The sequence below is a fragment of the Mya arenaria genome, chromosome 13 (assembly GCF_026914265.1).
Source record: "Mya arenaria isolate MELC-2E11 chromosome 13, ASM2691426v1".
Taxonomy (NCBI): Eukaryota; Metazoa; Mollusca; class Bivalvia; order Myida; family Myidae; genus Mya; species Mya arenaria.
In genome coordinates, this window is record NC_069134.1 from 46,232,596 (window position 1) to 46,260,254 (window position 27,659).

Genomic DNA, 27,659 nt, shown 5'->3' on the forward strand with positions numbered 1-27,659 from the left:
AAGTTTGTTCAAATTATGCCCCTGGGGTCAAAATTGGCACCACCTTGTGGGAAACAAGTTCCCTATAAATACATTTTGTTAAAATCTGATAGTTATGTAAAGTTTACTCTTGAAGCAAGGGCAGCAAATCTTGCTATATTGTCTCCCTTTTTGTTGGAGATTGAATTATTGTCTATTTTTAGAAACAAGGTAATAGATTTTATATTTTATGAATGCTTCAAAATAGTCACTACTAAGGTAATTATTGTTCTTTTTTGCAGGTTTATAGGTTCAAGTTATTATATTTCTATATTTTTTAGAAGAATATTTGTTTTTATGCCCCCCTTCGAAGAAGAGTGGTATATTGCTTTGCACATGTCGGTCCGTCAGTAGACCAAAGCTTGTCCGAGGGATAACTCAACAATCCCTGGACCTATTGTCATCAAACTTGACATGTAGGTTTGGCCTGACCAGTAGATGATCCCTATTGATTTAAGGGGTCAAAGGTCAAGGTCATAGTGACCTTTAATGGTAAAAGGATTTTGACGCTTGTCCAAGTGATAACTGAACAATGCCTAGACTTTTGGTCATCAAACTTGACATGGAGGCTGGGCCTGACCAGTAGACGACTCCTATTGATTTAAGGGGTCATTGGGTCTAAGGTCAAGGTCACAGATACCGTGAATGATGAGGTTGTCTGTGTGATAACACGACAATGCCTGCACACATGGCCCTCAAATTTGACTTGGAGGTTGGGCCTGACCAGTAGATGACCCCTATTGATTTTGGGGGTCATAAGGCCAAAGGTCAGGTCAGAGTGACCTTAAATGATAAAAGGTTGTCCGAGTGATAACTCGACAATGCCTGCACCCATGGCCCTAAAACTTGACTTGGGGGTTGGCGTGACCTGTTAATGACCACTGTTGACTTAGGGGTCATCAGGTCAAAGGTCAAGGTCACAGTGACCTTTAATGCAAAGAGCTTGTCTGGGTGATGACAAAGCCTGCACCTATGACCCTCAAACTTGACATTTAGGTTGAGGGTGACCAGTTGATGACCTCTATGGATTTTGAGGTCAAAGGTCATGGTCATAACTCATATTCATCTTTAAAATTTTGTCATATTAACTTATTCACTGCTGCTAAGAGGATACACTTTTATCTGCAAATATCTGTCATTAACTGAACATGATTATCAAAGTGCTGATAGCGCTGCATGAACAGGGTTTTATACGGGTTTTCACCATTATGATTCACGATCATGTGTGTATTAATAAGGTGCTGCTATGTAGCACAGTGAATCTAAGAGTCCCCGTGTAAAACAACCACAGGGGCCGGACCGCCCTAGGTTTATTGAAGCATGATGGTAAATGACAAATTTAAATTTTATTGACACTGTGTAAGCAGGCAAACCAGGATGGAGAATGTAACCAATCCCAGCATAACTCCATCCTTTGGTGTTACAATATGAGTTAGCCTTGCCATGGATTTACTAACCAAAGAAATAAAATAGAGATTGGTTGATCATCCAGGGTGAATTTAAAATATACACTAAAACCGTTTCCGGTTGGTAATTAGATGTTGGCATTAACAAAGACTATACTAATTATTAAATTGAAAACGATCCTTTTCACGGCCATTGTTAAAGTATTTTAAAATGATATTTACATTAGGCCACACCAAATTAATGTTGAGTTCCTCGGATTTTTGCCCAAAAAAAATTGGAGCGAGCGAGCGAAAAAAATAAATATATTTTGCCAGTTTTCATAAAAACCGAAGCGAGCGAAGAGCGAAAAATATATTTTTCCCTATATTCAATATAAATAAGAAAGATTGTTCAAAATAATTGCCCTTAAACCCATTTTAATGCCATCTTGCAGACAACGCGAAAACTTTTTCTTCTTCACAGGACATTGCGACAGGTAAACACTGAAAGTTTACCTGTCGCACCAAATTTTTACCTGTCGCAATGTTACAAACAGTATTCAGTTACATCAGTCTAAACCTTGATTTAAAGCCTCTTTTTAAAATAAGTTTTGTAATTCCCCATTATAACAGGTTTAGATCTTTTTGGTTAGATTTGTCCTACAGTACTATAATAAATTACAAAAAAAGCTAAATATATGTAAAAAAATCAATATTCGGATCTTATGTCATAATTTTTTTCTTCCCTTGCCTCCCAAAAAAAACTCATTCGTCTATCCATGGAACAGCTAGATCTTACTCTTTTAATTCATCTTTAAATTAAAGATACAGTACGGTTATAAAATGTAACGAATTGTACTACAAGTCAAACTCAGACACAACATTTATGCAAAAACGAAAGTAGAGTTCTTGTTATTGACAATGTTAAACAGAGCGGAAAGAAAGTCAGCTCGGTATTTAAATTAACACGATTGCAAGGAACCACTTCGCCGAAAATAAATACATACGGAATTTTGTAATTTCCGAACATTTCCGTAAAATAAAAGTATTAGAGTACGAGCTGAAATCGGAACCTTATGCGTTTTATCGGCTTTTACGGAAACATGTCGAAACGGGATTTAAAAATAGTGATACACGGATTAACACGCTGAATAATCATGATATAATATTTAAAAATACCTCTGAACATTTATTTAGAAACTGAAAGTAAATTTTCCGAAAATTAAACGGTGCTGACTGTATTTTTTCACCGGACATTGTGACCGACCAAAACAAAAGTTTCGTCGGTCAAAATGAAAATATACCGGACATGTCCGACTGTCCGACGGACATTCGCATTGTCTGATCTTGAACTGAACCTCTAATGGACATTGGGAAAATGTTGGAATACATACATGTGTTTAGTACAAACATTATATGGATAAATCTTATTTCTTTTATAATTAAAACGTGCTTTAATATGACGATCATTCATAATGATAAATAACTCTGCTTTTAGTAAAAAGTTTGAAACGATTTATCTAAATCTACCTGAATCAGTTTAACATCATATGCAACTGTATTTAGACATAACTTAGGACATGTGCTTATTAAAACAAAAAGAACAAGGGTATTTTTCAGAGTACTTTTTTGGGTTATTTAGATGTTTTTATGCACCAGCCAATTGTATATGCCCCCCACCCCCCTAAGTCCTGAATAGTGGGGACTTTGACTTCCGGTCTCTCAAAACCCGGGTAAAATACCCAACCTGCAGGGACACACTGCTGGTAAAATCCCTGCCAAATGGCCCCGCAACCCCGAATACGTATGTGATGCCCATTCCCGACTATTTTCAATATGAAGACAAAACCACATTCACTAGGCACTATGGGGCCACCTGAAAGGTAAAAACACAGCCCATTGCCTCTGCTGTCCCTGGTATACCCCTGGAACAAGGGCGAGGGTTGGGCGGGGCAGTGGTTACAATTGACAAGTGCATTACAATCCCGCATTATGCTGCAAAAAAAAATAAAAATATAAGGTGATAAACTTAGGCTTACTTATGTTGAGGTATATCCAGACCAGTGTTTATATCGCTATATCGCTATTTGTGATAAGATATTTGTTCAAAACTGTTGTTTTGTCAGATTTTGATCAAAAATGAGCTTGATACATCAATTTGGACCAAAACAATGACTCATGTTCCAGTTAAGTTGACCTGTCATCTTCAGCATCATCATAACGAGGTAAAATTTTGGTCCCTTGTATTATAGTACTAAGTTGATCATTCCGATTTCCATTCAAAACGAGTCACTAATTACGCAAGCAGTCTCAGATACACATGCTTACACATGCTTTATTGATTGCTTTAAATAATGATCCTTTAATGCATGAGACGATCAACAAATGACTTCAAGCATGCTCAAAACATATTTATTGTCAAAAATAAGATTTAATTTCCAAACTTGGAGCCACATTGTTTATACTGGAAGCGGCCATTTTGATTGAATTTATTGAAACCCATGCTAAACCGATCGATATACAGTATAAAAACACTACGCATCGGTAACTTCCCTTTACAACACGAAAACTAGCGTAGAAAAATTATACTTGATTATTTTTAGCCTTAATAGTTTGTTACCTGAAAAAAATGTGCTTGGCGATCAAAATGGAGGTGCGGGTGCACAAAAAAAATAAAAAATTTTTTTTACATTTTCAAAAAAATAGGAGCGGTAAATCCGCGGAACGAAATATCAATTTGGTGTGGCCTTATTTACATAAAAAATGGATTCTCACCCGGGAGGAACAATAAATATAGATAATATACAACGGCTGGTAAATTATTGAAACAGCATAGAAACAAACTACACGAAGCCTTCCTCCCCGTAAATGTGTGGGGTTTAATAAAAGAAAATGAAAATATAAAAAGGGTTAATGCTTGTGCTATTCCCAACCCAACCAAGAAAATGAAATATATACTAATCAAATTTACTCATTAGCAAAAGTTTGTTTTGCCTATGTTTGCCTTGTTAATCACAAAACAACTTCGAAAGTACAACAGATTTAAGAGAAATAGTTTCTTAATTAAAATGATCAAAATTAAAATAATTGATTTCAAACAATTGTAAATGAAACACCTTAAAAGTTATTAAATCCGTTATATTTTCTCATATTTACACCAAACCAGCCAAAAAATATAACTCAATTCATTTCAATGAAATGCCATTTTCAAAAATAAATACACAAACATCCGTCTATACGTACACTATAAAAAGCATATAAAATAAATTAAACAAAATAAGTCTTGAAAAATCTTTAATTTCAAACTTTTTTTTTTTCTTTGTCTGTATGGTCAGCAACTCTCTTCTATTTCTATATCGTCAGCTAACTCATCAACACTTAAGTACGTGCCTGTCAAAATGGCGTGGTTTGTTATTCACACGTGGGCTATCACGTGATGTTTTAAGCGGGGAAACTGTGCGATCATTGTGTCCCATGATGGAATGATGCGCCTTGAGTGGATAGTAATTCTTTGTTTACGTTTTGATGTTCATTTATTTTTAGGCGCAGGGATACACAACTTTAATATTATCTTTATTTAAGTTCAACAAATTAAATGATTAAAATAGATACTGCATTATGATTGCTTCTTGCTTTGTCAAATCTAGCTCGGTTATGGGAAACATAGCTTGCAATTTGTATAGTCCGCACTTTCCTACTGTCCTCACACTTTGAATGGTCATAATCATAAAACTGCCTCAAAGGCATGCAATGACAAATCAGCTTTCATTTCGGTCCATGCATATTTCTATCAAGTCCTGAAATGCAATACTTAACACAATTGCTTGTGAACATCAAATTATGCCCCTGTGTTCAAAACTGGCCACGCCCCGAATTCTTGATGATAATCTTTTTGTCTGAAGCCACTAGGCCCTGCCAGGGGTGTAGAAATGAATTTAAGTAGCAGGGAATATCCCAAAAGTAGACGAATTCAGGGTCTGGGTGTCCTCCCCCAGCTAGGGTCAACAGGGCACTGCCCCCTGTGGGATGAATTTAGGCCTTTTTCAACCAAAATATCTAGTCTACTGGTGCATGTTCATTTTGTAACAGGGAACTTTAACAAAAATGTACTTGAATATGGTACTGAATCTGAGTACTAACCCCCCAAGAAATGTCTGGACACTTTATGACATTTAAAGCGTACAAAACTTACTGCGCTTTTTTGTGTCTGGAGAAAAATTAATCATTTTTCACCCTACATTGCTTCGCAAATCATTATCTTAAAAAAAAAACATTTCCAGAGGGAATGCGACTAATGAGGTCATGTATCGTGCTAATGTCATATTGTATTTGTAACGCTGGAAAACCTAAACTTAACCTTGAACTTGAAAACATCCAAGAGGGGGATGCGGCTAATGACGTCACATATTGAGCTAATGCTGTATTGTAGTCGGGACGCGGGGAAACCAAAATAAACAATACCAACAATCCGGGTTTTAAACAGATGTAAACATAAAAAACATGACAAAAAATTAACAGATTCAGAGTTCAAATTTAACTTTTTTTGCCACTTGCGGTCAATACACAGTATGAATCTCCACATATCTGTTACTTCCCTTTACAAAAACACTAGAACTGCGTTGACAATTTATAATTCATTATATTTCAGCTTTCAATACAGCTAAATACCTTTAAAAAAGATCTGGTTGGGGATAAAAAATATAGGTGCGGTTGCACTCAAAAAAATAGAATATATTTTTTTCATTTTTAAAAAAATATGTCCAGTAAATCCGCAGAACAAAACATCAATTTGGTGTGGCCTACAGCATTACTATGTTTAACCTTTAGCACATAGGCAAGTGCCCAGATAAGACCTCCCAGTTATTAGCCCTCTGATTAGCAGGCCTTATTTGTATAGGCCCTTTTTAGGATATTGTTATCATCTGTAAATGCAGTTTGAAGATGGACTTGTACCATTACTTACATAAATTTTAATCAATCAATCAATGGGTCTAAGAAGCATCGGGTCAATCTAAATTGAATTACAACCATCATAAAAAAGACCAATTGCAGGATTTAAGAGCCGAGGATTGATGTTCCAGTGTATTATAATACACATAAATAGGGCAGGAATATAAACCCAGGTGCCTGTTTTACATTTATGACCCCCTCATAAAATTGATAGCCCTCTTGTGTCATGTAGATGCTTGTTTACTTACCTATTTATATTCGGTGTAACATTAAATTTTGACCCTATTGAAAATTGATGTAATGCTGGATATGAAACTTCATTGTGAATTTATCCATTACATTCTGTAGAAATGATGCAGTGCTGAGAAATCTCTGCACCGCATTATTATCCCCCGCCGAGACGAAGGTTCGAGAGGGGGATATAGTTTTGGCATTGTCCGTCATTCCATACGTCCATCCGGTACCATGGTTGATAGGATTTTTGGGGTTGTAAAATTGAGTTTTAAGGCTTTTTGTTTTTCAAAAGCAGTAGATTTTGTAGGCAGAGTGGTATAATGGTAGGGAAGTCTCAAAGCGGTATATTATACCTGCTGCCAGTAGAGTTCACATATCTGACTTGTTTGTCTTTAAGGATCAACACAAAGAAACGCATATATGATTTGTGTTCAGACAAAAAGTTATTCACTATGTTTTGGCACTTTTTGTGGCCATGTAGCTATTAATTGAAAACCCCATTTACAAAGGCTAATATTTTGATAACTGTACACAAATTCTGCTTTTTTTGTTTTGATCATTAAGTCAAATGAGTTCAACATAATAATGCATTAAAATAAAAATACAAAATATTGCATATATCAAGTGTTAACCTATAGTATGCCCCTTGAAATAAAAATTATCTCTTTGATGTTGGCTACCTAATCATTTTATTGAGTGATTTTCATAAATTAAGCAAAAATAAAGTTTTACCAGAATTTTGCAGGTAAATACAAATGCTCATCATTGAATAATGTAATCAATTCACTAAAGCCTTGGTCTGGTTGATTCAAGTTTTAAAATCTGTTCAAAGCAACTGTATAAACAATTCCTCCTGCTATATATCATTTTAGAAATGATGTTACATTCATAATGATAATAATAAACAAACATAACACACATCTTATTTACAATGTGGCCTGAAATGCTTATAATGAAAACGTAAACATAAATTTATGTTATTTCAAAATGGTACGTATAAAATGTAATACAGAAACATAAAGAAACATGAATATAATACATTCATTTAACCTATCAATGCTTAACGCATTTCATCAATTTGTACCTAAATGTAAACAAGAAATCTCATTGAAATTAATTAACTGAGTAAGTAAGACAGTCACACATGTATTTAACACCTAACACGGCATATATACATAATGTATAAACTATATTCATGGAATTATGCATACAATTCTTACAATGGTTTTTGCAATTGATCATGTAAAAAGAACTTCTTGCAGCAGGCTTTAAATGTCTTTATCGTGTTTAAAGATTTACATATTCCTTCTGGTAAAAAGTTTCAAACTTTCCCACTTCAGCATGCAAACGAATGTTTCTTGTATTGTGTTTTATGTGGAATGTGAGCAATGTCTTGTCGCTAGATTTTTAGAAGATTGTTGACCCCATATCTTGTATTGTTAGATGTCTTAATAATGTCTCCTATTTAACTCGGTGTAAGATTGTTAATAGATTTATATACCATAAAAGCCGTTTGATATTTGCAATTTGTTTGGTACCGGTATTCAAATTGCAATGGCGTTCTAATAGGCTTAAAGAGAATAATGTTTGCAGCTCTTTATTGAAGCGTGGCTATTTGTTTCATGTGGGTTTGCTTACTTTTCCCCCAAACACTACAACAATAGTCAAACATAGGACTAATTTATAAAAACAATTGTTTTATTTTATCTGTTAAAAAGTAATTGAGTCTTTTTAAAAGGGCTATTTTTGCAGTTACTTTCTTGCAGACAAAGTCAACTTGCAGATTCCATGACAATGACAATTCCAAGTAATATCTTCGAAGTTACATTTTCAATAAGTACCGTAATTCACCTAAGAGTTCGGACACCTTAAATTAATTATTTTTTTCGCTGTCCGAATACATAGAAAATTACCATTTTTACATTTTTATTTACATGTTTTTTCTTCATGTTTGCATTTTACCACTTATTAATTTATCCGTAGTAATCAATGGTCATAAACTTATTTATTACGCATAAAAATATAAATCCCATTCAACACCATTTTATACATGCATTGAACTGAATAAACACATTATATCGGCTTCAGATCAAAGAGTCACACTGTGTGACGTCACACAACTTACAGTTATACCCACGAGGATCTCGTGGAGAGCATGGACATTGCTATGCAGGATTAATATATAACTGTACGATTATTGATTCCTACAGTCTATAAGTGAGGTACAAGTTTGAAAGTTTATTGGCAGATCGTTTTACAAACATGTCATGTCTATGTTTTCTTAATCCCTTAATTGTTGTTTCTTTAATCCTCCAATAAATATATCACAGTTCCTTTTCAACAGGCAATAAATCCTTTAGGATGGGTAGTAACTAATTAACTTGTCACACTGTTGTATACGGTTAGGTAATCTAGCCAGGTAACTGTGAAAGTTATGATTGATGTCCTTTGGGTGTCCGAAAATTAGGTACGCAAAATAAATTATTTTGGAAAATAATTATGGGTGTCCGAATATTTAGAGTGTCCGAACTCTTAGGTGAATTACGGTACTTTGTCTACAAATAATTTGAGTGCACATGCATTTTTTAACTTTGCATTTGAACCCAGCAACATGCAATTCGTTTTTAGTGGATATTGCCATGTTGTTATCCCCCGCCAAACCGAAAGGTTTCGAGGGATATTGTTTTGGCATTGGCCATCCATCATTCCCTCCGCCCGTCCATCCGTTTGTCCGGTACCATATCTTGGTAAGTATCGATCGGAAAATGTTCAACTTGGTCAGAATGTTCCCCTTGATCAAACTCGACCATTTGTAAAAGTGGGTCACATGGGGTCAAAAACTAGGTCAAATCTTTGGACCATACTAGAGACATTATACATGGTCAATTATTCATAAAACTTAATCAGAATGTTTTCCTTGATTAAATCTTGGACTTTTTTAAAACTGGGTCACATATGATCGAAAATACGGTCACTAGGTCAAATCTTAGAAAAATCTTGTCCGGAATCATATCATGGTAATGATTGGTCAAGTTGTTCAAAATTGGTCATGATGTACCCCTTGATGAAATATGAACCACTTTAAAAAATGGGTCACATGAGGTCAAAAACTAGGTCACTAGGTCAAATCTTAGAAAAATCATTGGAACATACTAGAGGCATTATACATGGTCAAATATTGCATGAAACTTAATCAGAATGTTTTCCTTGATGAACTCTTGGTCGTAAATTAAACTGGGTAACATATAATGAAAAAGTAGGTCACTAGTTCAAATCTTAGAAAAATCTTGTCCAGAACCATGTCATGGTAATGATTGGTCAAGTTATGTTCAAAATTGGTCATGATGTACCCCTTGATGAAATATGGACCATTTAAAATAGTGGGTCACATGGGGTTAAAAACTAGGTCAGTATATCAAATCTTAGAAAAATCTTTGGAACATACTAGATGCATTATACATGGTCAAAAATTCATAAAACTTAATCAGAATGTTTTCATTGATGAAATCTTGGACTTATTTAATACTGGGTCACATATGATCAATAATTAGATCACTAGGTCAAATCTTAGATTTTGAATGGAAATGATTGGTCAGATTATGTTCAAACTTGGTCATTATGTACCCCTGATTAAATATGGAACGCTTGTAAAAGTATGGCACATGGGGTCAAAACTAGGTCAAATCTTTAAAAAAATCTTTGAAACACATTTAAGGCAATATCAAAATGTTTTCGTTGATGAACTCTTTGACATGTTTAAAACTTGGTCACATGTGATAAAAAATTAGGTCACTAGGTCATATCTTACAAAAATCTTGTCCGAAACCATTTCATGGTAGTGATTGGTCGGATTATGTTCATACATGTATGACTGAACACATGATAATAAATATATGTATTTTATGATGATTTACTTCCATCGACTTCGATTATGATAGGTTATGATAAGTTATAATCAATAATCATCAACATGAAGCTCCTATGAGCTTGAAAATAACACACAGTGAACATGATCATAAGGTACCTTAAAATGTCATTTTCCACTATTTACTGTTATCAATTCAGACATATCTGAACTTTCGCTTTGAAATCATTCAAATTCATAGAAACTATTACAAATGTTACTCTATATACAAAACTTTTATTTCAAATACTTAACTAGTAATTCCAAACAAACTCAAACTTATATCCAACGTTCATAACGGTCCATTTCTCTGCATCCATATTACATGTTAATATAGGAATATTCCACCTACTTTTCATTTCCAATCCATGAACTTTGCCTAATCAGGCGGTGGATATCAATTCAACTAATTTGCTTGTTTATTTTGTACCACTTTGATACCATATCTAAATTTATTTGCAACGTACGTTTCATTTCCTGTGTATTTGAACTTTTTATGCCCCCACAAAGTGGCGGCATATAGGGTTGCCCTTGTCCGTACGTACGTACGTACGTACGTACGTACGTACGTCCCGAAGATTGTTTCCGATCTAATTCTTGAAAACCGTTTGTCCAATCCTCACCAAACTTTAAACACATGTTTGTGACCATAATATCTTGATCAAGTTCGATAGTCATGGAAATCGCTTTAGTCATTTAGGAGTTACGGCCCTTTTTTGCCAAAAATTCCCGAAGATTGTTTCCGATCTAATTCTTGAAAACCGTTTGTCCAATCCTCACCAAACTTTAAACACATGTTTGTGACCATAATATCTTGATCAAGTTCGATAGTCATGGAAATCGCTTTAGTCATTTAGGAGTTACGGCCCTTTTTTGCCAAAAATACTTCAAAAATATATGTTTCCAATCTAATTCTTGAAAAGTATGTGTCCAATCCTCACCAAACTTTACATACATGATTGTGACCATAATATCTTGATCAAGTTCGATAGCCATGGAAATCGCTTTTGTCATTTAGGAGTTACGGCCCTTTATTTGCAAAAAAAGACTTGAAAAATACGTCCCGAAGATTGTTTCCGATCTAATTCTTGAAAACTGTTTGTCCAATCCTCACCAAACTTTTAACACATGTTTGTGACCATAATATCTTGATCAAGTTCGATAGCCATGGAAATCGCTTTAATCATTTAGGAGTTAGGGCCCTCAGATTATCCTGAATAATCATTATGGCTTATTTTCTGTGACAAAAAATCGAAGTGGGGGCATCCGTGTCCTATGGACACATTTCTAGTTGCATATAGTGTAAGTATCGTCAGCATATAAGTCAATCAAGGAATTTTTATTCGCATACATTTTAGCAAGAAATAAACAACACAATTGTTTTTTGTTTATTTCTTAATTAAATAAGAAATAAACAAAAAATACATAAAGTAAATATTTGACTTATGGCCACGAGTTGAAATATTTTGTGATCTTACAATGAAACAAGAATTGTCTATATGGTTTCCAGGATGTTTGGTATGGTTATTGAGAAGCTATTTGTTGCCGACCTACAGAAGGTTTCTGGTACGTCTGAGAAGAAAATCTGTGCCCTTGGTGTGACAAAACTGCTAACCGAGGCACCAGCTATGGTGTCTACATATGGAGAGTACTGGTAGGCTTTTTAGCTATTGAATTTATGTGCTCAATACAATCTTGCCACACACAATCTTTATATCAAATATTTATACTATACCTGCAAACCTCATGGATAGAATGGCATAAACACTACGGTAATACATTTTTCAGGGCCAAGTTGTTGCAGGCCCTTATAGGAGTGTTTGAGCTGCCAGAAGATGACAGCGTCCCTCCGGATGAGCACTTTATAGAAATAGACGACACTCCAGGTAGTGCCATTCATCAGTGGCATAAAAATTGATTTCCCTTTTTGTGTCGCCTGACTAGGCGACATATAGGGGTTACTTTTGTCGACGGCAGTGGCGGCGGTGGTCGCGTCCGGTTTTCACTTGTCCAGGGCATATCTCGTAAACTATAAGAGTTATCAACTTGAAACTTCATATTAAGATAGATCTCATGGAGGGCAAGTGCAGTGCACAATAACTGTAACTCCAGCTTTCTTAGTTTTAGAGTAATTGCACTTTGTTAATTTCCATGCTTAAAAGTTTTGTCCAGGGCATATCTTGAAGAATATAAGAGGTATCAACTTGAAACTTCATAGCTAGATAGACCGCATTGAGGGCAAGTGCAGTGCACAAGAACCGTAACTCTTGCATTTATATGTTTAGAGTTATTGCCCTCTGTTCATTTTCAAGCTTAAATTTTGTCAGGAGCATATATCGTAAACCATAAGAGGTATCAACTTTAAACTTAATAGGTAGATTGATCTCATTGAGGGCAATTGCAGTGCACAAGAACCATTACTCTTGCTTCCATAATTTTAGAGTTATTGCCCTTTGTTAATTTTCGTTGTTAATTTTTGTCCGGCTTAACGCTGTTACCTTCAGTTCAAATGCCACATACACTTTAAAGTTAAATGGCAACATCATTGTCTATAAATGAATAAAATGCCAATCTAACAGCTATAATGTTGACAGTAAATAATTCGTCAGGCGACACATCCGACTCACGGAGTTCTAGTTATATGCTTTGAGTGATTCTAGTAGTATAAAAATTAGTAATAAGTTTTTCACATATTAAGATAAAAATTATTTTCATTAATAGTGTCAGAATTCTGAAAGCAAATGTTTGTGAATTTATGTCAGTGCAAGTAAAAGTCCATATAAAACACTGCGATATGTGGATTAGGAGACTTATCCGATAGAGCAAAGTATTAGGGTACAGTACCAGGTTGGAATACCTCCATCAAATGCTTTCAGCCATCTGAGAAGAATATAGTTGGTAATTGCAATTTCCTTTTATGATACAAATTGAATGTCAACCATTGTTTCCTCAGATGACTATAGTCCTTTTCAAGGATACTGCCTGAAGCCTCAATTAGCATTTCATTGTTTTCCCTGGATAGTTAAGCTACGGATTCAAAACAATGAAATTGTGATTTGAACTATCTAAAAATGGAAAGTCTCCGCAATGTTTCCAGATCACAAACAGCAGCAAAAAGGTCTATGATTCTATAATTCAAAACTATACAGACAATTACCCTGTACTTGTTTTCTTCACAGGGTACCAGACAGCATATTCCCAGCTGGCATTTGCAGGTAGAAAGGAACATGACCTTTTGTCAGAGACCGTACCACAGCTAAAGATGGGCCTTGCCAAGAATCTAGAAAAACTGGGTGCTCAGCAACCAGGAAAGGTAGGTTGACTTTATTTTAGTACTGTGAAGAGTCCAGTTAGTGGTATATAATAGCGGCCTTCAAATATCAAAACTTCTGACCCCATTGTAAAAAATATTAAGAAATATCTGGAAAAAAATACACCCAAGAAACACATTCTGCTCAAAACAATAAATATTGTTTGGTATCCTTTTAAACATTGTTACATATTAACTGACTTATTCCTTAGAATAGTATTGTCAAATGTTTAATACCATAAATATCATACTAGACACATTGGGCATATTTCTTCTTGAGAATACAAAAAGCTGAAATAAAAACCATTTTTCCCATTTCCACAAACGTTAAAATCTCCTTAATTGAATTATCTATCAATCATGAATAAAGTCATAAAATTCAAGTAAGTACCTACTATGGTTATCACAATTAACCATGTGTATTTACAGCTGATGCCTCTAATCAATACTGGAGTACAACCTGAGGCTCAGAAATATCTCCAAGAATATCTGTCTGGTGCAGGAGTGACCCTTACCTAACACTGGACAAATTGGCCTCATCAGTTGTGCTAAGAACTTTTTGGACAAAATGTGTACAGCTCTACAGTTGACAAATGTTGATGTAAAAATAGTCCTTTGTTTTGCTAAATTTTAACAAGGCTCTTTTGAGTAATCTAAAATCTTGAACATAAGTCACTATCTTCAAAACCAATAATTATAAAAAGATTTAAATGAATCTTGGTTAACATGTATACAAATAAATAACCAACAATACTCTGGCTGAAATATTTCTGAGTTAAGCACCAGAGTTATGCCCCTTGATGCTATTGTGAAAAACGGATGAGCTGCAAACAGTTTACTTCTTTAAAGATCTTCAAAGATAATGTTTAAACAAAGCATGAAGAAAAACTGTATTTGTTTTTATCAAATCATGTTCTACATACATATTGCAACCACTTTTGGTAATGGTGTGTAGTTTATATACTGACTTTCAACAACTTTATGTTTGTACCAAACAGTTTGAAACGTACTGTACCACGAATTATGTTAAATATTCAGAACATTTCAGCGACCAACTTTAAGCTTGCCCTAGCGCTCAAGGAAGGGTTAGCTATTGTGGTCCATCTGTTGTCAACAATTGCTTAAAGCAAAAATCTCCTCCTATAACACTTTGTCAAATTCAACCAAACTCTTTCAAATGTGTTCAAAGAAATATCTTCCATTGAGAACTTGCCAATGTTGGAAGGCTAAGAGCTTGAATATTTTGCATGTTGCATTGTTTAGTGGTCCTTGACCAAAATTGTTTAAATCATGCGCCTGGAATCAAAATTAGCACCTACGCGGGAGTCACTTGTTTGCATTGACCAAATAAGGAAAAAGTTTTCAAATCTTCATCTCCAAAATGTCAAGGCCTTGAGGTAAGATATTTTGAAAGTAGCATTGTCTAGAGGTCCTCTACCAAGATTGAACTGTTCAAATCATGCCCCTGAAGTCACAACTGGCCCTGAGGGGGTCACTTGTTTTAAATTTACTTATATGTGACAGAATTGGATGAATATAATGAATTTATTTTTAGCTCACCTAAGCACAAAGAGCTCACCCTTTGTGATAGGGGGATTTTCCATTGTCCATCTGTCGCCAACATTTTCCTTCAAACAACTTTTCCTCATACTTCACAAGAATGTTCTTTGGATGGTCTTCCAGATTCCTTCTGGAATAAATGTGGCTCCATGCAGAACCCATTCACTATGTCCATATGGAAAACTTTGAAAATCTTGTTCTCAGAATCCGCAGACCCAATTTTAAAATAATTCCATAGAAATGATACTTAGGTGACCCTCTATCAAATTTCTTTACCCTATGTTGATTTGTAAAACATCATGGCTGCCAGGGAGCAGGGCTACTTTTGACTACATGTCAATTCGTAAAATTTTGAAGAACTCCTCAGAATCTGCTTGGCTGATTTAAAAACAATTTCACAGAAATGTTTCTTAGTTTACCCTCGATCAAATTCCTTCACCCACTTTTAATTTATAAAAAAAACATGGCCACCAGGGGCGGGGCTGTTTTTCACAATACAGTTGAATCGATATTCTAGGGCCCGGCCAAAATACTTCAAGCTTTGCGAATATCGTGCCAAGTGAGAATGTGTATTTTTCCTTAATTCGTTGAATAAAGTCATGTTTACTTTGTTTGTTACTTTCCTACATTATCTCCACTAAAGAAGAGCATTTATTGAATACCATTTGTTCTTTTCTGATTTATTTACGCAATGAAAATATAAATACATGTATACGAAAAAGAAAACAAAAGACATCGCTTATAAACACAGCGCAATACATAATTATAGATGGCACATTTACATAGTTCAAAGCGTATTCTGCAGAATGCCAAAGTTGTCTGCAATTTGCTTTTTAGATTAATGACCACCCGTCAGCCTCCTCAAAATGCATTGACATTAAACATGTAATGAAATAATGTTGATGTTTTGTACTTGTGCCAATAAAATTAAATTGATGGCATGTTTCCTCAAACTGTTAAGCCAGTTTCATCTAATAATAAACTTAAATAATGTATATCAAGAAAACCTTGTCTATTACACCATGTGCAAAATTGAGCAAAGATGGGACCGCGAAAAAATGACATCAAGCCATGCATACAGAACAAGACTTATTTTCAAAGACGTCGCGAATGTTGTTGAAACATGACTGAAAGGAAGCAGAATGATGCAGTTTACTAGCATACCAAGTTTGAGGTACCTGTATACAAGCATTCTTCTGTTATTGAAAGTAATCATAATTTTTAGCTCAAGGTCAACACGACCTTGATATTAGCCCAGCTGACGTCAAAATAGAGCGCTGGTCATGTATGAGAGACCTATACCAAGTTTGAGGCCCTAGCGATTTTCAGCTTACGGTCATAATGACCTTGACCTTTGGCCCACTAACCTCTTAAGCAATAGGGTTCATCTGCTGGTCATGACCAACCTGCCTATAAAGTGCTGAGGCCATAGTTTTCTTCAGATAATTATCATAAATCGATTTTCAGCTAAAGGTCACCACCAACTTGACCTTTGATCCAATGACTTCAAAATTAATATGGTTCATTTGCTGGTCATGACAAATCTTACTACCAAGCTTCAGGTCCCTAGGTTGGGCCAAAGCTTCAGATGTTGAATGTAAACCGTGAGGACAGACGATCAGATAACTGTTTGCCACCGTTGGGGGTCATAAAATCCAGGTGCTGTAATACTAACTGAGTATATACTTTATGTTTCTAGTTATGAGTTATGTGACACAAGCTTTGGATGAGTAAGAGAAATTGTATACTCTTCCAGTTTATATGGGGTTGGGGGGATATGAGAATAGAAATCGAAAGTAATTATAATAAGTTGAATGATATTTAATATAAAAAATGAGTATTTAGGATATTTAAAATAAAATTCACATGATGTATACTCATTAATCGGTGCGGGGTGATACAGGAATCCAGTGGATTGAAATCTCTTGACTCAAAACGTGAAATCCACTCAGAAGTCATTTATTTTAATTACTTATTATTTTTTATTATATACATATTGGAAAGTGCCTCCTGAAGGGTTTATATTTCAAATTTTACTGAAATTGGTCAAAAAATGAAGAAGTTGAGAGTATTTTTTCGAAAATCGAGGTGAAATCTGGATTTCGACAAGTAATTCTAATATATTTTTGCTTTTTTGTATGCCTATTATTATTTAAATTGGTCAACAAATGAAGTTAGAGCAATTTTTCGGAAATCGAGGTGAAATCAAGATTTCGAGAAGTGAGATCCACTCAGATCTCAATAATTTTAATTAGTAATTTTTCTTTTTTTAGCAAAATACATTATATTTTTGAAATAATAAATCAAGTATATCAGTTTATATTCAATAATGCTTTATTGGACTCATTTCTGTTAAATTTATTTACAAAGACCACACGTATACTCCGCATTTGCCAGCGAAATGTCCGATGGCGCATTTACACAATATTTATGGTACCATTTGTTGCAGTCGTCGCATTGAACCATAACATCAAAACATTCTGGAAGGTTACATATGCAATATTTTTTTTATATTTATGGATTTGACGGGTTTTTTTTCTTTTTCTGCAGACTGATGGTTTTACTTGTCAACGGAAATTTGGTTATACATTCATTTCCTAAACATTGGAGTAGATGAGATCGTAACTTGTTTGAATCGGATATTAATTGGAAACATAACATTTTACGAACACAGAAAGATGTTATAAAAGCAATGGCGTATAGTCCACAATCGACACCATTATTTTGTTTTCATTACGTCCGGAATTAATACATTTATTTTAGCTTTATTTCAACCATAAATTTGTGAAAGTTATATTTTTAATCTATCTGGTATTACCAGATCATCTTTTCGCTCATTGCCCAAAGAATCCGACAAAAAGATATGTTCATTATCTAAAATTGTTAAGACCCAGTGATCATTATGAGTGTGATGAATTTGGATAGCTGGAGGTTACTGGATCCATAGGAAGTTTTAAAATCAACTTCTTTTTCGAGCCGAACATGCACCTTTTCGGATAATTGTAAGCCATGAGTCGAATTGCCAAACGTTTTTTTTAAGAAGAATATTAACATCATGTATATGATTTGACGAAGTACTTCGGTTAAATAATATATCATCCCTGTTCGATTCTTTGAAATTGAGTTGTTTTTTTCCAAAAGTTAATTTCTTCGCCGGTTTCATCATTCCTATTAATGTTCAGTTCTAACATGTCATCAAAGGAAGTTTCGGAAATTTTGGGATTTTTTTTCTATTTTTTCATCATGGAATTGTAATTTTCTTTTATTTTCAGTATTTCTCAGTCTTTTTTTATTTTCATGTTTGGTTTTGACGGCCAAAGAACGCTGTGATTTCGGATCCGATTTATTTGAATTATCGTGATTATGTATGGGATTTGTTTCAACGGGTTCAACTGTTTGCAATATTGTCGGTTCGTTACTAAGTTCAACATTTAAAGATTTAGGTTGGTAAATAACCGCAAGTTTACCCTTGATAATATCAATAATTTGTTCAGAGGGACATGCATATTTTGGTAATTGAATTGTTTCTGAGTCTTTCTTAACATAGCTAAATCTGTTATTATTTAATGACCATTCGCTTTCGCCACAAAATGCGCGCAACAACTCTGAAACATCATTAGTCTGTAAATAATTCAAAAATAAAACTATACTTTCTTTTTTTCCTTTCCTTATATTCAACCAGTCTTTAATGTTGCATAAATACTTTCAGGCCCGTTACCTGCAATTGAAGCATGCTGTGGATTTCTAAAGTATCGACACTATGTTAAAGTAATAATTTGTTGGTAAAACTTTCAATACATTCTTTTTCGGTTTATGACATACCAATACACTTTTATGACTGTTATTATACGGACGCCTGTCAGACATTAGCACCTGTCCCTGGTCAAGTACATGACAAACGGATTAGCACGTTTATTGATAAACACGGACAGCTTCTGTTGGTTCATGATTACGTCTAATTAAGTCAAGCGGACAATATTCAGGTTTATATTAAGAGGAATTGTGCAAGGTTCTTATGAGAAAAACGAAAATATCTGAGTACCAATTAAACACATTTCTAATAATATTTCTGTCCATTTTGTGTTTCAGTGCTAATCTGGTGACCTTGCAGCAAAGGTAGTTCCCGCTCACCAAGGTTATATACTTGAAGACTATAACTTTTGGCCGTGTTTTATGAAGTGTCGACGGTGGATGTCGAGATGTCAATGGCACCAGAATCGCCAATCAAATAATTATCGACCGGAAAACGTTCGGGACCATGGATACGAACAAACCCATTATGGGCATGACAATAGACAGACTTATCAATACCATGACAATGAAAATAACGATCATGCCTCGTATCCAATTGAATCAAATGACATTAACTAATACAAATGTACTTAACAATAATAGCCTACGAGTTTGCACTTGGAATGGCCGAGGTGTTATGTCCTCAGCTGCCAGTCTTTCAAATCTTCTACTAACACATCAAATTGATATAGCTTTTATCACAGAACATAAACTTTTCGATCACTCAAAATATTTTTTCGACACGATTCAGAATGGTTATCGAAATATAACAATATGTGACCAAAACTTTAACACATATAATAACCTTTGTTGTGGAAAAGGGGGCGTCTCTATTATGTATAAATCCAACCTAGACGTTAGCGTTAAACATATTAACGAATCAATAAACGATAGAATTTGCAGAATAAAAATAGACTGTAGAACTGTAAAGATTTTTGCTTTCTGTGTTTACATGTCTTCAGGAAATTACTCTTAACGATGTTTTCGATAATTACATGAATTCTTGATATGCTATATATGATACTTTTTCAGAATATGGTATAGTTATGTTTCTAGGAGACTTGAATGCTGACATTGTTGTAGGAAATAATCAAAGTAATTTTCGAAATGAATGTTCACGAATTTGTACGTACAAATGACTTACTAACCTTAGTACATTTTCCACCTTGTAAAGGTCCAAGGTATACCTACACTACTATGGAATCTATGTTAGACCATATTATTTCAAACAGATAAAAAATCTTATTGAATGTGTAAATATATTAGACGATGTCATGTTTAATGTTTCTGATCACTTGCCTGTTTTTGCAACTGTGAAAGTACCAGTCATAGGCATAATCAATGAAAATGTAAATCGCCACATAGCATGGCGAAACATAAATCAGACACATATCAGAATATCAAGCAAAACTAGGTATAAATTTACAAATAAGAAATACAATTCACGTTGATGAAATGTACGAAGTATGTTAAAGCAATACTATTATCGTCTAACCAATGTCTTCCACAATCTAAATTTAATCGCCATGCGAAACCTTACTGGACGCCCGAAGTGAAACTATCATATGGTTTACAACGCGAACACGACGAGAATGGGTTCCAGAAGGACAGCCAAGAGGATGGCATAACGAATCATACGCGAAATATAAGCGCTGCAAGCAAAATTTTGTAACGACACAAAAAATAGCAATTGAAAACGTTGAAAAGTACTTCAATAGTCAGCTTATCGAAGCAGCTGAATGCGATAGCAGATTGTTTTGGAGCTTAATTAAATCTAGGAAAAATAAAAGACCATCTGCCTGTACCCATCTGTTCTACAAAAACATCTCTGTTAGAGAACCAGGCGATATTTAAAGGGTATTTACAAACTATTTTCGTGTACTCACCTCTTCAATGTGAACACTTTGATAACGATTTCAAAAAGCTTGTAGAGGAAAAAGTTGAACAACTAAAAGTAAAAAACAGTACCGCGAATAGCATTCCAGAAATAACGATCACTATCAATAGCGAAACAATTAAAACGTATATTAAAACGTTGAAAAAAGGGAAGGCCTCATCATACGATGCTATTTTCAATGAACACTTAATATATGGAGGCGATGCATTGCATAAGGCCCTGGCAACGTTATTCAATACAATAATAATCTCGGGCAAGATTCCAAAAATGTGTAAAAAGGGATTAATTATTCCAGCCTACAAAGATAACGGTAAATCAAGAAGTGACCCCGGAAATTATAGACCTATAACGTTATTACCAAATATATATAAACTATTTGAAACAGTCTTACATGACGTAATTTCAAAATGGGTAAAAGAAACCAACATTGAATTTCCAAATCGACAGCAAAACGCATACCAAAAGAACACAGGGGCAATAACAGCGTCTTTTAATTTACAAGAATCCATCTATCACAAAATTCAGCTCCACAACAAAGTATACGTCGCTATGTTCGACACAAAAATGGCCTTTGACACTGTATGGTTAGATGCAATATTTTACAAGATTGCAGGACTTGGAATTCAAGGCAAAATTTGGTCCCTTATCGTTGACGCGCACAGTAATATGTATAGTTGTATCATTGCAAACGGTTTAACCTCGAGTTCTTTCCCGTGTTGCAAGGTATACGCCAAGGGGGAATTATTTCAACTTGGATATATAATGTGTTCATAATTGGACTCTTAGATTCACTGGAGCGAAGTGGTCAAGGTTTAAATGTTATAAACGTAATAACAAGTAACACTACGTTGGCTGATGACATCGCGTTAGCTGCAATTTCACCAAATGGACTTCTGAACATTACATACGATTATATATGTAATAATAGATACATAATAAACTCGACAAAAAGTTTTGTAATGGTTTTCGGTGACACTGCCAAAAATAAAACGAACATTAATTTCTATCTAGGGCCAAACAAAATTGAACGCACAGACAAAATAAGACATGTAGGTATACAACTAAACGATAAAATGGCAGACAATAATACAATATCGGTAGCGTGCAAGAAAGCAGAATCATCGTTCTATTCCCTACTATCAATCAACATCGGAACGTTTCACATCAATCCCCTTACATCAGCATCGTTAGTGTCAAAAATGTGTATACCAAAACTTTTTTTTCGGATCAGAACAATCTAACAAAATCAAACTGCATGCAATTGGAACGTTTTATACGAATGGCGGCATGAACTATTCAACGATTCCCTATTCGAACACGAACCGATATCTGTTTAGCGATGTAATTAGGCTGGAAGCGTATAGAAAGCGAAATAAATTTAAAGAAGCTTATGTTCCTCGAACGTCTATGCAATATGCCGACATCGGTGCTTACAAAACAGATCTTCAATAAAAGACTAGCCTTATTTTCTTGCAGGACTGATAAGTTTATTCAAACAAAGCGCGAGGCGCTGAAAGACTATCTGCGGGCAAATATGTGAGAGTTGCAAAATTTATTTAACTATAGGAATGGGTGAAGGGCACATTGATAATAGTGAATCAAAGCGCGAGGCGCTGAAAGACTATTTCCTTTTATTAACATACACGTTTTGTTTAGGGAAAATCATTTTTTACAGAAAACTTCAGAAATAATTCCATTTAAAATACACAGCTTATCACTTCAGTCGACGTATCCCCATGTATTTGAAGTTACAGTAAATGCTCTTTTCAATCGCGTCTAAAGGATTTTCGATGTTTTAATTAGATAGCATACGTTAGACAAGTTTGATGAACTTACACGTTTTAATTCTTTAAGGAAAATGATTCTATTTTTACGAGCAACTATAGCAATAATACCTTTTAAAATGCAGAACTTATCAGATGGTCGTTTTCCCGCGGTGAGACAAACATGTGGTCATTTAATGTATGTAGAAACTATGTTTAAAATACCGGTCAGTTAATGTAGTTGAATCTATTTTTAGATTATCGGAACTTGTCTGTTTTATGAATGAGAATATGATTGTGCTTTTTAAAGTTTATTGATAATTCTAATGTTATTAATGTTTTATGTAAGTACCTGTGTAGAAATAGTTCTAGTGCTGTAATGAATGCTTCGTACTATTTGGATGTTAAACAGGTTTAAACCGAACTACTTTGCTTCATCAAAAGTATGCATAACTCACTGTCGTATCAGGGCATGTGTGCTTATATAAATTGAAAGCCTAATGTCTAAAACTATGCCAAGAATACACCGGAACGAAGCTTTTATGCAAAAAATGAAAACATCTCATTAGAAATATAAACGCCTAAAATCATAGAATGATAGTATCTTGTTATTGTGTTGTAGGTAAATTACAATGTATAGTATTTGAAGCATTATCAATGCGAAACCTGAGATACAACTATTTTAAACTTAGGCAATTATTTTTGTTTCTTATCTCATAAAAGTAAAAAAAAAAACACCATTACAAATAAGCGTGCTTCAGGTACACGTCAGGTTATAATATGAAACATCATGGGCTAAACTCAGAGTGAATATCAATATGTTTTCTTCCTACCAGAACCTCCTATCTTGACCCTCATTAATCAGATAAATATAACGATCTAAAAATAGTTATATTCTGCTAAAAATAAAACGCCGGGATACATAATTACAGCGCGGAAATAGCCGAACAAGCAAATCTCATACTCGGACTGCAACACAACCAATCTATTTTTATGGTTTCGACGTCATTCTGCTAAACATAGAGCGCATTGAGACAAAAAATGGGCTAAAACGACATGAATAGAAGTAGTTCTTTGAAGTTTGTGGTCTTAAGACTACCTGCGCGCATGCGCAGATAGTCTAAAAATGTGCCGATGGCCAAGAGCGCTTTTGCCCACACTATTTTATGGCGTCTTGTGTAATTTTGTTTATGTAAATGTCACTTCAATCGTCGTAAACCTCCTCCCCATGTATTTAATGTGACAGTGCATGCTAAAGATTTTTCGTTTCTTTTATTAAATATCATACGATGGGAAAATACAATACATCATATATCATTTCCTTTAATGAACATACACGTTTTGTTTAAGGAAAATCATTATTTACAAACAACTTCAGCAATAATTCCATTCAAGATGCACAGCTTATCACTTAAATGGACGTATCCCCATGTATTTACATATACAATCAGAGGCGTAGCCAGACTTTACCGAATGTTACGCACTAAAGGGGGAGGGTGTGGGATGGGGAATATCCCTGAAGTCAGTTGGGGGTTCGGGGGGTCTACCCTGTGGAAAAAAATGGAAAATGGACATGTTGAGCTCTGAGGTGTATTTGGAGGGATTAATAGGTTCGAGGCCGCCGACTTTGTAGTTACCAAGTGATTGATTTCGGCTCAGAAAGCTATCTATCACAGGGAAGTAACGTTTTCTTTGACTGCTCTTCCTTTTATTCTGATATCAATTTTTAGCTTAGCCTTCGACCTTTCATTTTTCAAATTAATGTTACGCACATGCGTTAGTGCGTAACGCTGGCTACGCCCCTGACAATGCATGCCCCTTTCAATCGCTTCTAAAGATTTTCAGTGCTTTGATTATATATCATACGTTATGCAAGTTTTATGAGCATACACGTTTTAATTGTTTGAGGAAAATGATTTTATTTTTACGAATAACTTTAGCAATAATTCCTATCCGATTGAAAATGCAGAGCTTATCAGATGGTCGTTTTCCCGCGGTGAGGGCAAACGTATGTAGAAACTATTTTTAGAAAATCAGTCAGTTAATGTAGTTGAAACTATTTCTAGATAAACGGAAATTGTCCGTTCTAAGAATGGGAATTATGATTGTGCCTTTTCAAGTATTATTGATAAATAAATGTTATTTATGTTTTATGTAAGTATCCGTGTAGAAATAATACTAGTGCTGTTATGAATGCTTCGCACTCTTAGGGTGTTTTACAGGTTAAATCCGAACTACTTTGCTTCATCAAAAGTATGCATAACTCACTGTCGTATCAGGGAACGTGTGTTAGAATAAATTGAAAGGCAAATGTCCAAAACTATGCCAAGAATACACCGGAACGAAGCTTTTACGCAAAAAAATGTAAACATCTTATTAGAAAAGTATACGCCTAAAAATCATAGAATGAATAGTATTTTGTTATTGTACAGCAGGCAAATCATAATATTTTAAGCATTGGCAACGCGAAACCTGGGATACAACTATTTTGACTTTCAGACAATCATTTTTGTTTCTTATCTCATAAAAGTTATATTAGAAATTCACCCTTACAAATAAGCGTGCTTCATGGTCACACAAGGTTATAATAACAAACCCTGCAGGCGATGGTACACTTGCGGTCGGTAATAATTTCTAAAACATCTTGGGCTGAACTAGAGTGAATATCAGTATGTTACCTTCCTACCAGAGCATCTATTATTTTGACCCACACTAATCTGATAAATATAACGATCTATAAATAGTTATATTCTGCTAAAAATAAAACGCCGGAATACAGAAATACAGCGCGGAAATAGCCGAACAAGCAAGAATTCATAATCGGAAAATCTATTTTTATGGTTTCGACGTCATTCTGCTACTAAACATAGAGCGCATTGAGACAAAACATGGGTTAAAACGACATGAATAGAAGTAGTTCTTTGGAGTTTGCGGTCTTAACTGCGCGCATGCGCAGATAGTCTAAAAAGGATTTGTTTCAGACATTATGAGAATTTTGTCAAAATACATGTTATCTGATTTTATTATTAGATATATACAAACAGGAATGTTTCCTAAAAAGTCAATGTGGAAACGTAAATGCAAAATGTTGGTGTATGATATGGAATTAGACGATTGGAAACAAAGAGTTCAAAGTATATGCAAAAATATGCTTTCAGAAAACTTTCCCTACGACATGTGTTCGTTGATTTCGTTTGGTAATGAGGAGGCAAAGTTGCAATATTTGATTGGAAAAAAACATTTAGCTTTTATAGATAAGAAGGTACACAAACATTTCTTGAGAATAGAAATTCACTTTGTCTACAAATGCATAACTATTTTAAAAATACATTTCAATTTCAATTAGCATGTAAACATAAGTTAGCAAGATTTCGATGATGACTCTTATGATTTTTTTTATCGTAAGTGATATTTTACTGCATATTTATGTAATAATCTGTTTGCTGTATGATAATACCGATACAAATGTTACAATAAGTAGATCTCGTAAATGTTCCTTTTTTAAGCTCATTTCATTGTAATAATGTTTGTAAACCTGTTTCGAGTCGCTGCTTGCACAAAAGTTTATCGTGGTAATGTAACATTTATGCTTGTTCGCATATGCATTTTTCTCTCTTTTTTTGATATAAACATATTCTTTACAAATGCACATTTTGTCATAATGTGTGATCTTTCTGCTTGCAAATGTATATCTGATCATATCATTAATATATCTATACATGTACTTATCATGACTTCTTTCTTTCCGTTTATTTTGTTAACACAAGCATTTATATATTTATATGTTAATTAATATATGTATCTCGATTAGAGGAAATAAAGAGCATATATTTGCATCATATTCGAGCATAACATAAACCTTTCTCAACATGCTATTTTCGCAGTCCAATATATTTCTAATCTTTCTGAATCTACAACGAACAAACCTTTCAATGTTATAGCCATTATGCACAATACATTTGATTTACATATTATAGTGAGCATTTATGCATTGAAACTTATTATGAAACAAAATATTATGACAATGTTAAAAGCCATCATTAATTTGAATGGAATAGCTCGTATTCTGTTTAAGGCCTAATACTAGAAAACTTTTTAAACAAAAATCAACAACATGAACAAGTGTTTAAAGTACATAGCGACACCGATTGTACCATGTCAAACACAAAATCCAGGTCCATGAAGTCTTTGATTTTGTATCCTGGATAGCATAATGTCACTATATTTCCAAACACTAGAGCCATGGTTATTCCAAACACAAAGACAATATATATAAAAACACAAGTTAACACAATTAGATATATCCATTTTTTAAACACAAAATTTAATTTGCGAACAGATACCAATATAAAGAACAATTAAGCTATCTTTTATTTCCGAAATTTAACTTACCTTATTGGAAATGCACATTTTTGTATCTGGTCAATACTACCAATAGGTTTTTTAAGATGTAATGTCAAAGAAATCAATTTATTCCTTCTTTTTTAGCACTAAGGGTGATTTTTTTTAAAAAGCTGCGTTTTCCCTATATATACATATTGGCTGCGCTGCTGCGTTTTATACCCTAAAAACGCAGCCTGCATATTGCAGCCTGCGTAAATCGCTGCGTTTTATACCGAACCCAAGAATACAAAGGTCTGAATAAACAACCTGTTCTGTTTTGAAAGGAATGTTAGAATTACAACAGTAGTAGCCAAATACAGTTCGTGCAGGAGGTTCCTGTGGTTCCAGTCCTAGATCTTGACCAGTAGGTCACCATCTGGATTGCGAAACGATAATCTGTTCAAGGTCGGTCAGCCTTGAGGGGAAAACTGGATCATTGTCAATGTATTTAGGTCATCTACAA

The 27,659-nt window shown here is 34.4% G+C and overlaps 1 protein-coding gene across 1 annotated transcript in view; it reads left to right on the forward strand.

Moving 5' to 3' along the window:
• LOC128214672 (exportin-2-like) overlaps nucleotides 1-15,972 on the forward strand; it is a 150,301-nt gene extending 134,329 nt beyond the window's left edge. Inside the window, exons 24-27 of the mRNA XM_052921266.1 lie at nucleotides 12,002-12,145; nucleotides 12,280-12,377; nucleotides 13,671-13,804; nucleotides 14,231-15,972. Of these exons, the coding sequence (XP_052777226.1) occupies nucleotides 12,002-12,145; nucleotides 12,280-12,377; nucleotides 13,671-13,804; nucleotides 14,231-14,320 (466 nt within the window). The 3' untranslated portion in view covers nucleotides 14,321-15,972. The remainder of the gene's footprint in view (nucleotides 1-12,001; nucleotides 12,146-12,279; nucleotides 12,378-13,670; nucleotides 13,805-14,230) is intronic.
• The last annotated feature ends 11,687 nt before the right edge of the window (nucleotides 15,973-27,659 follow it).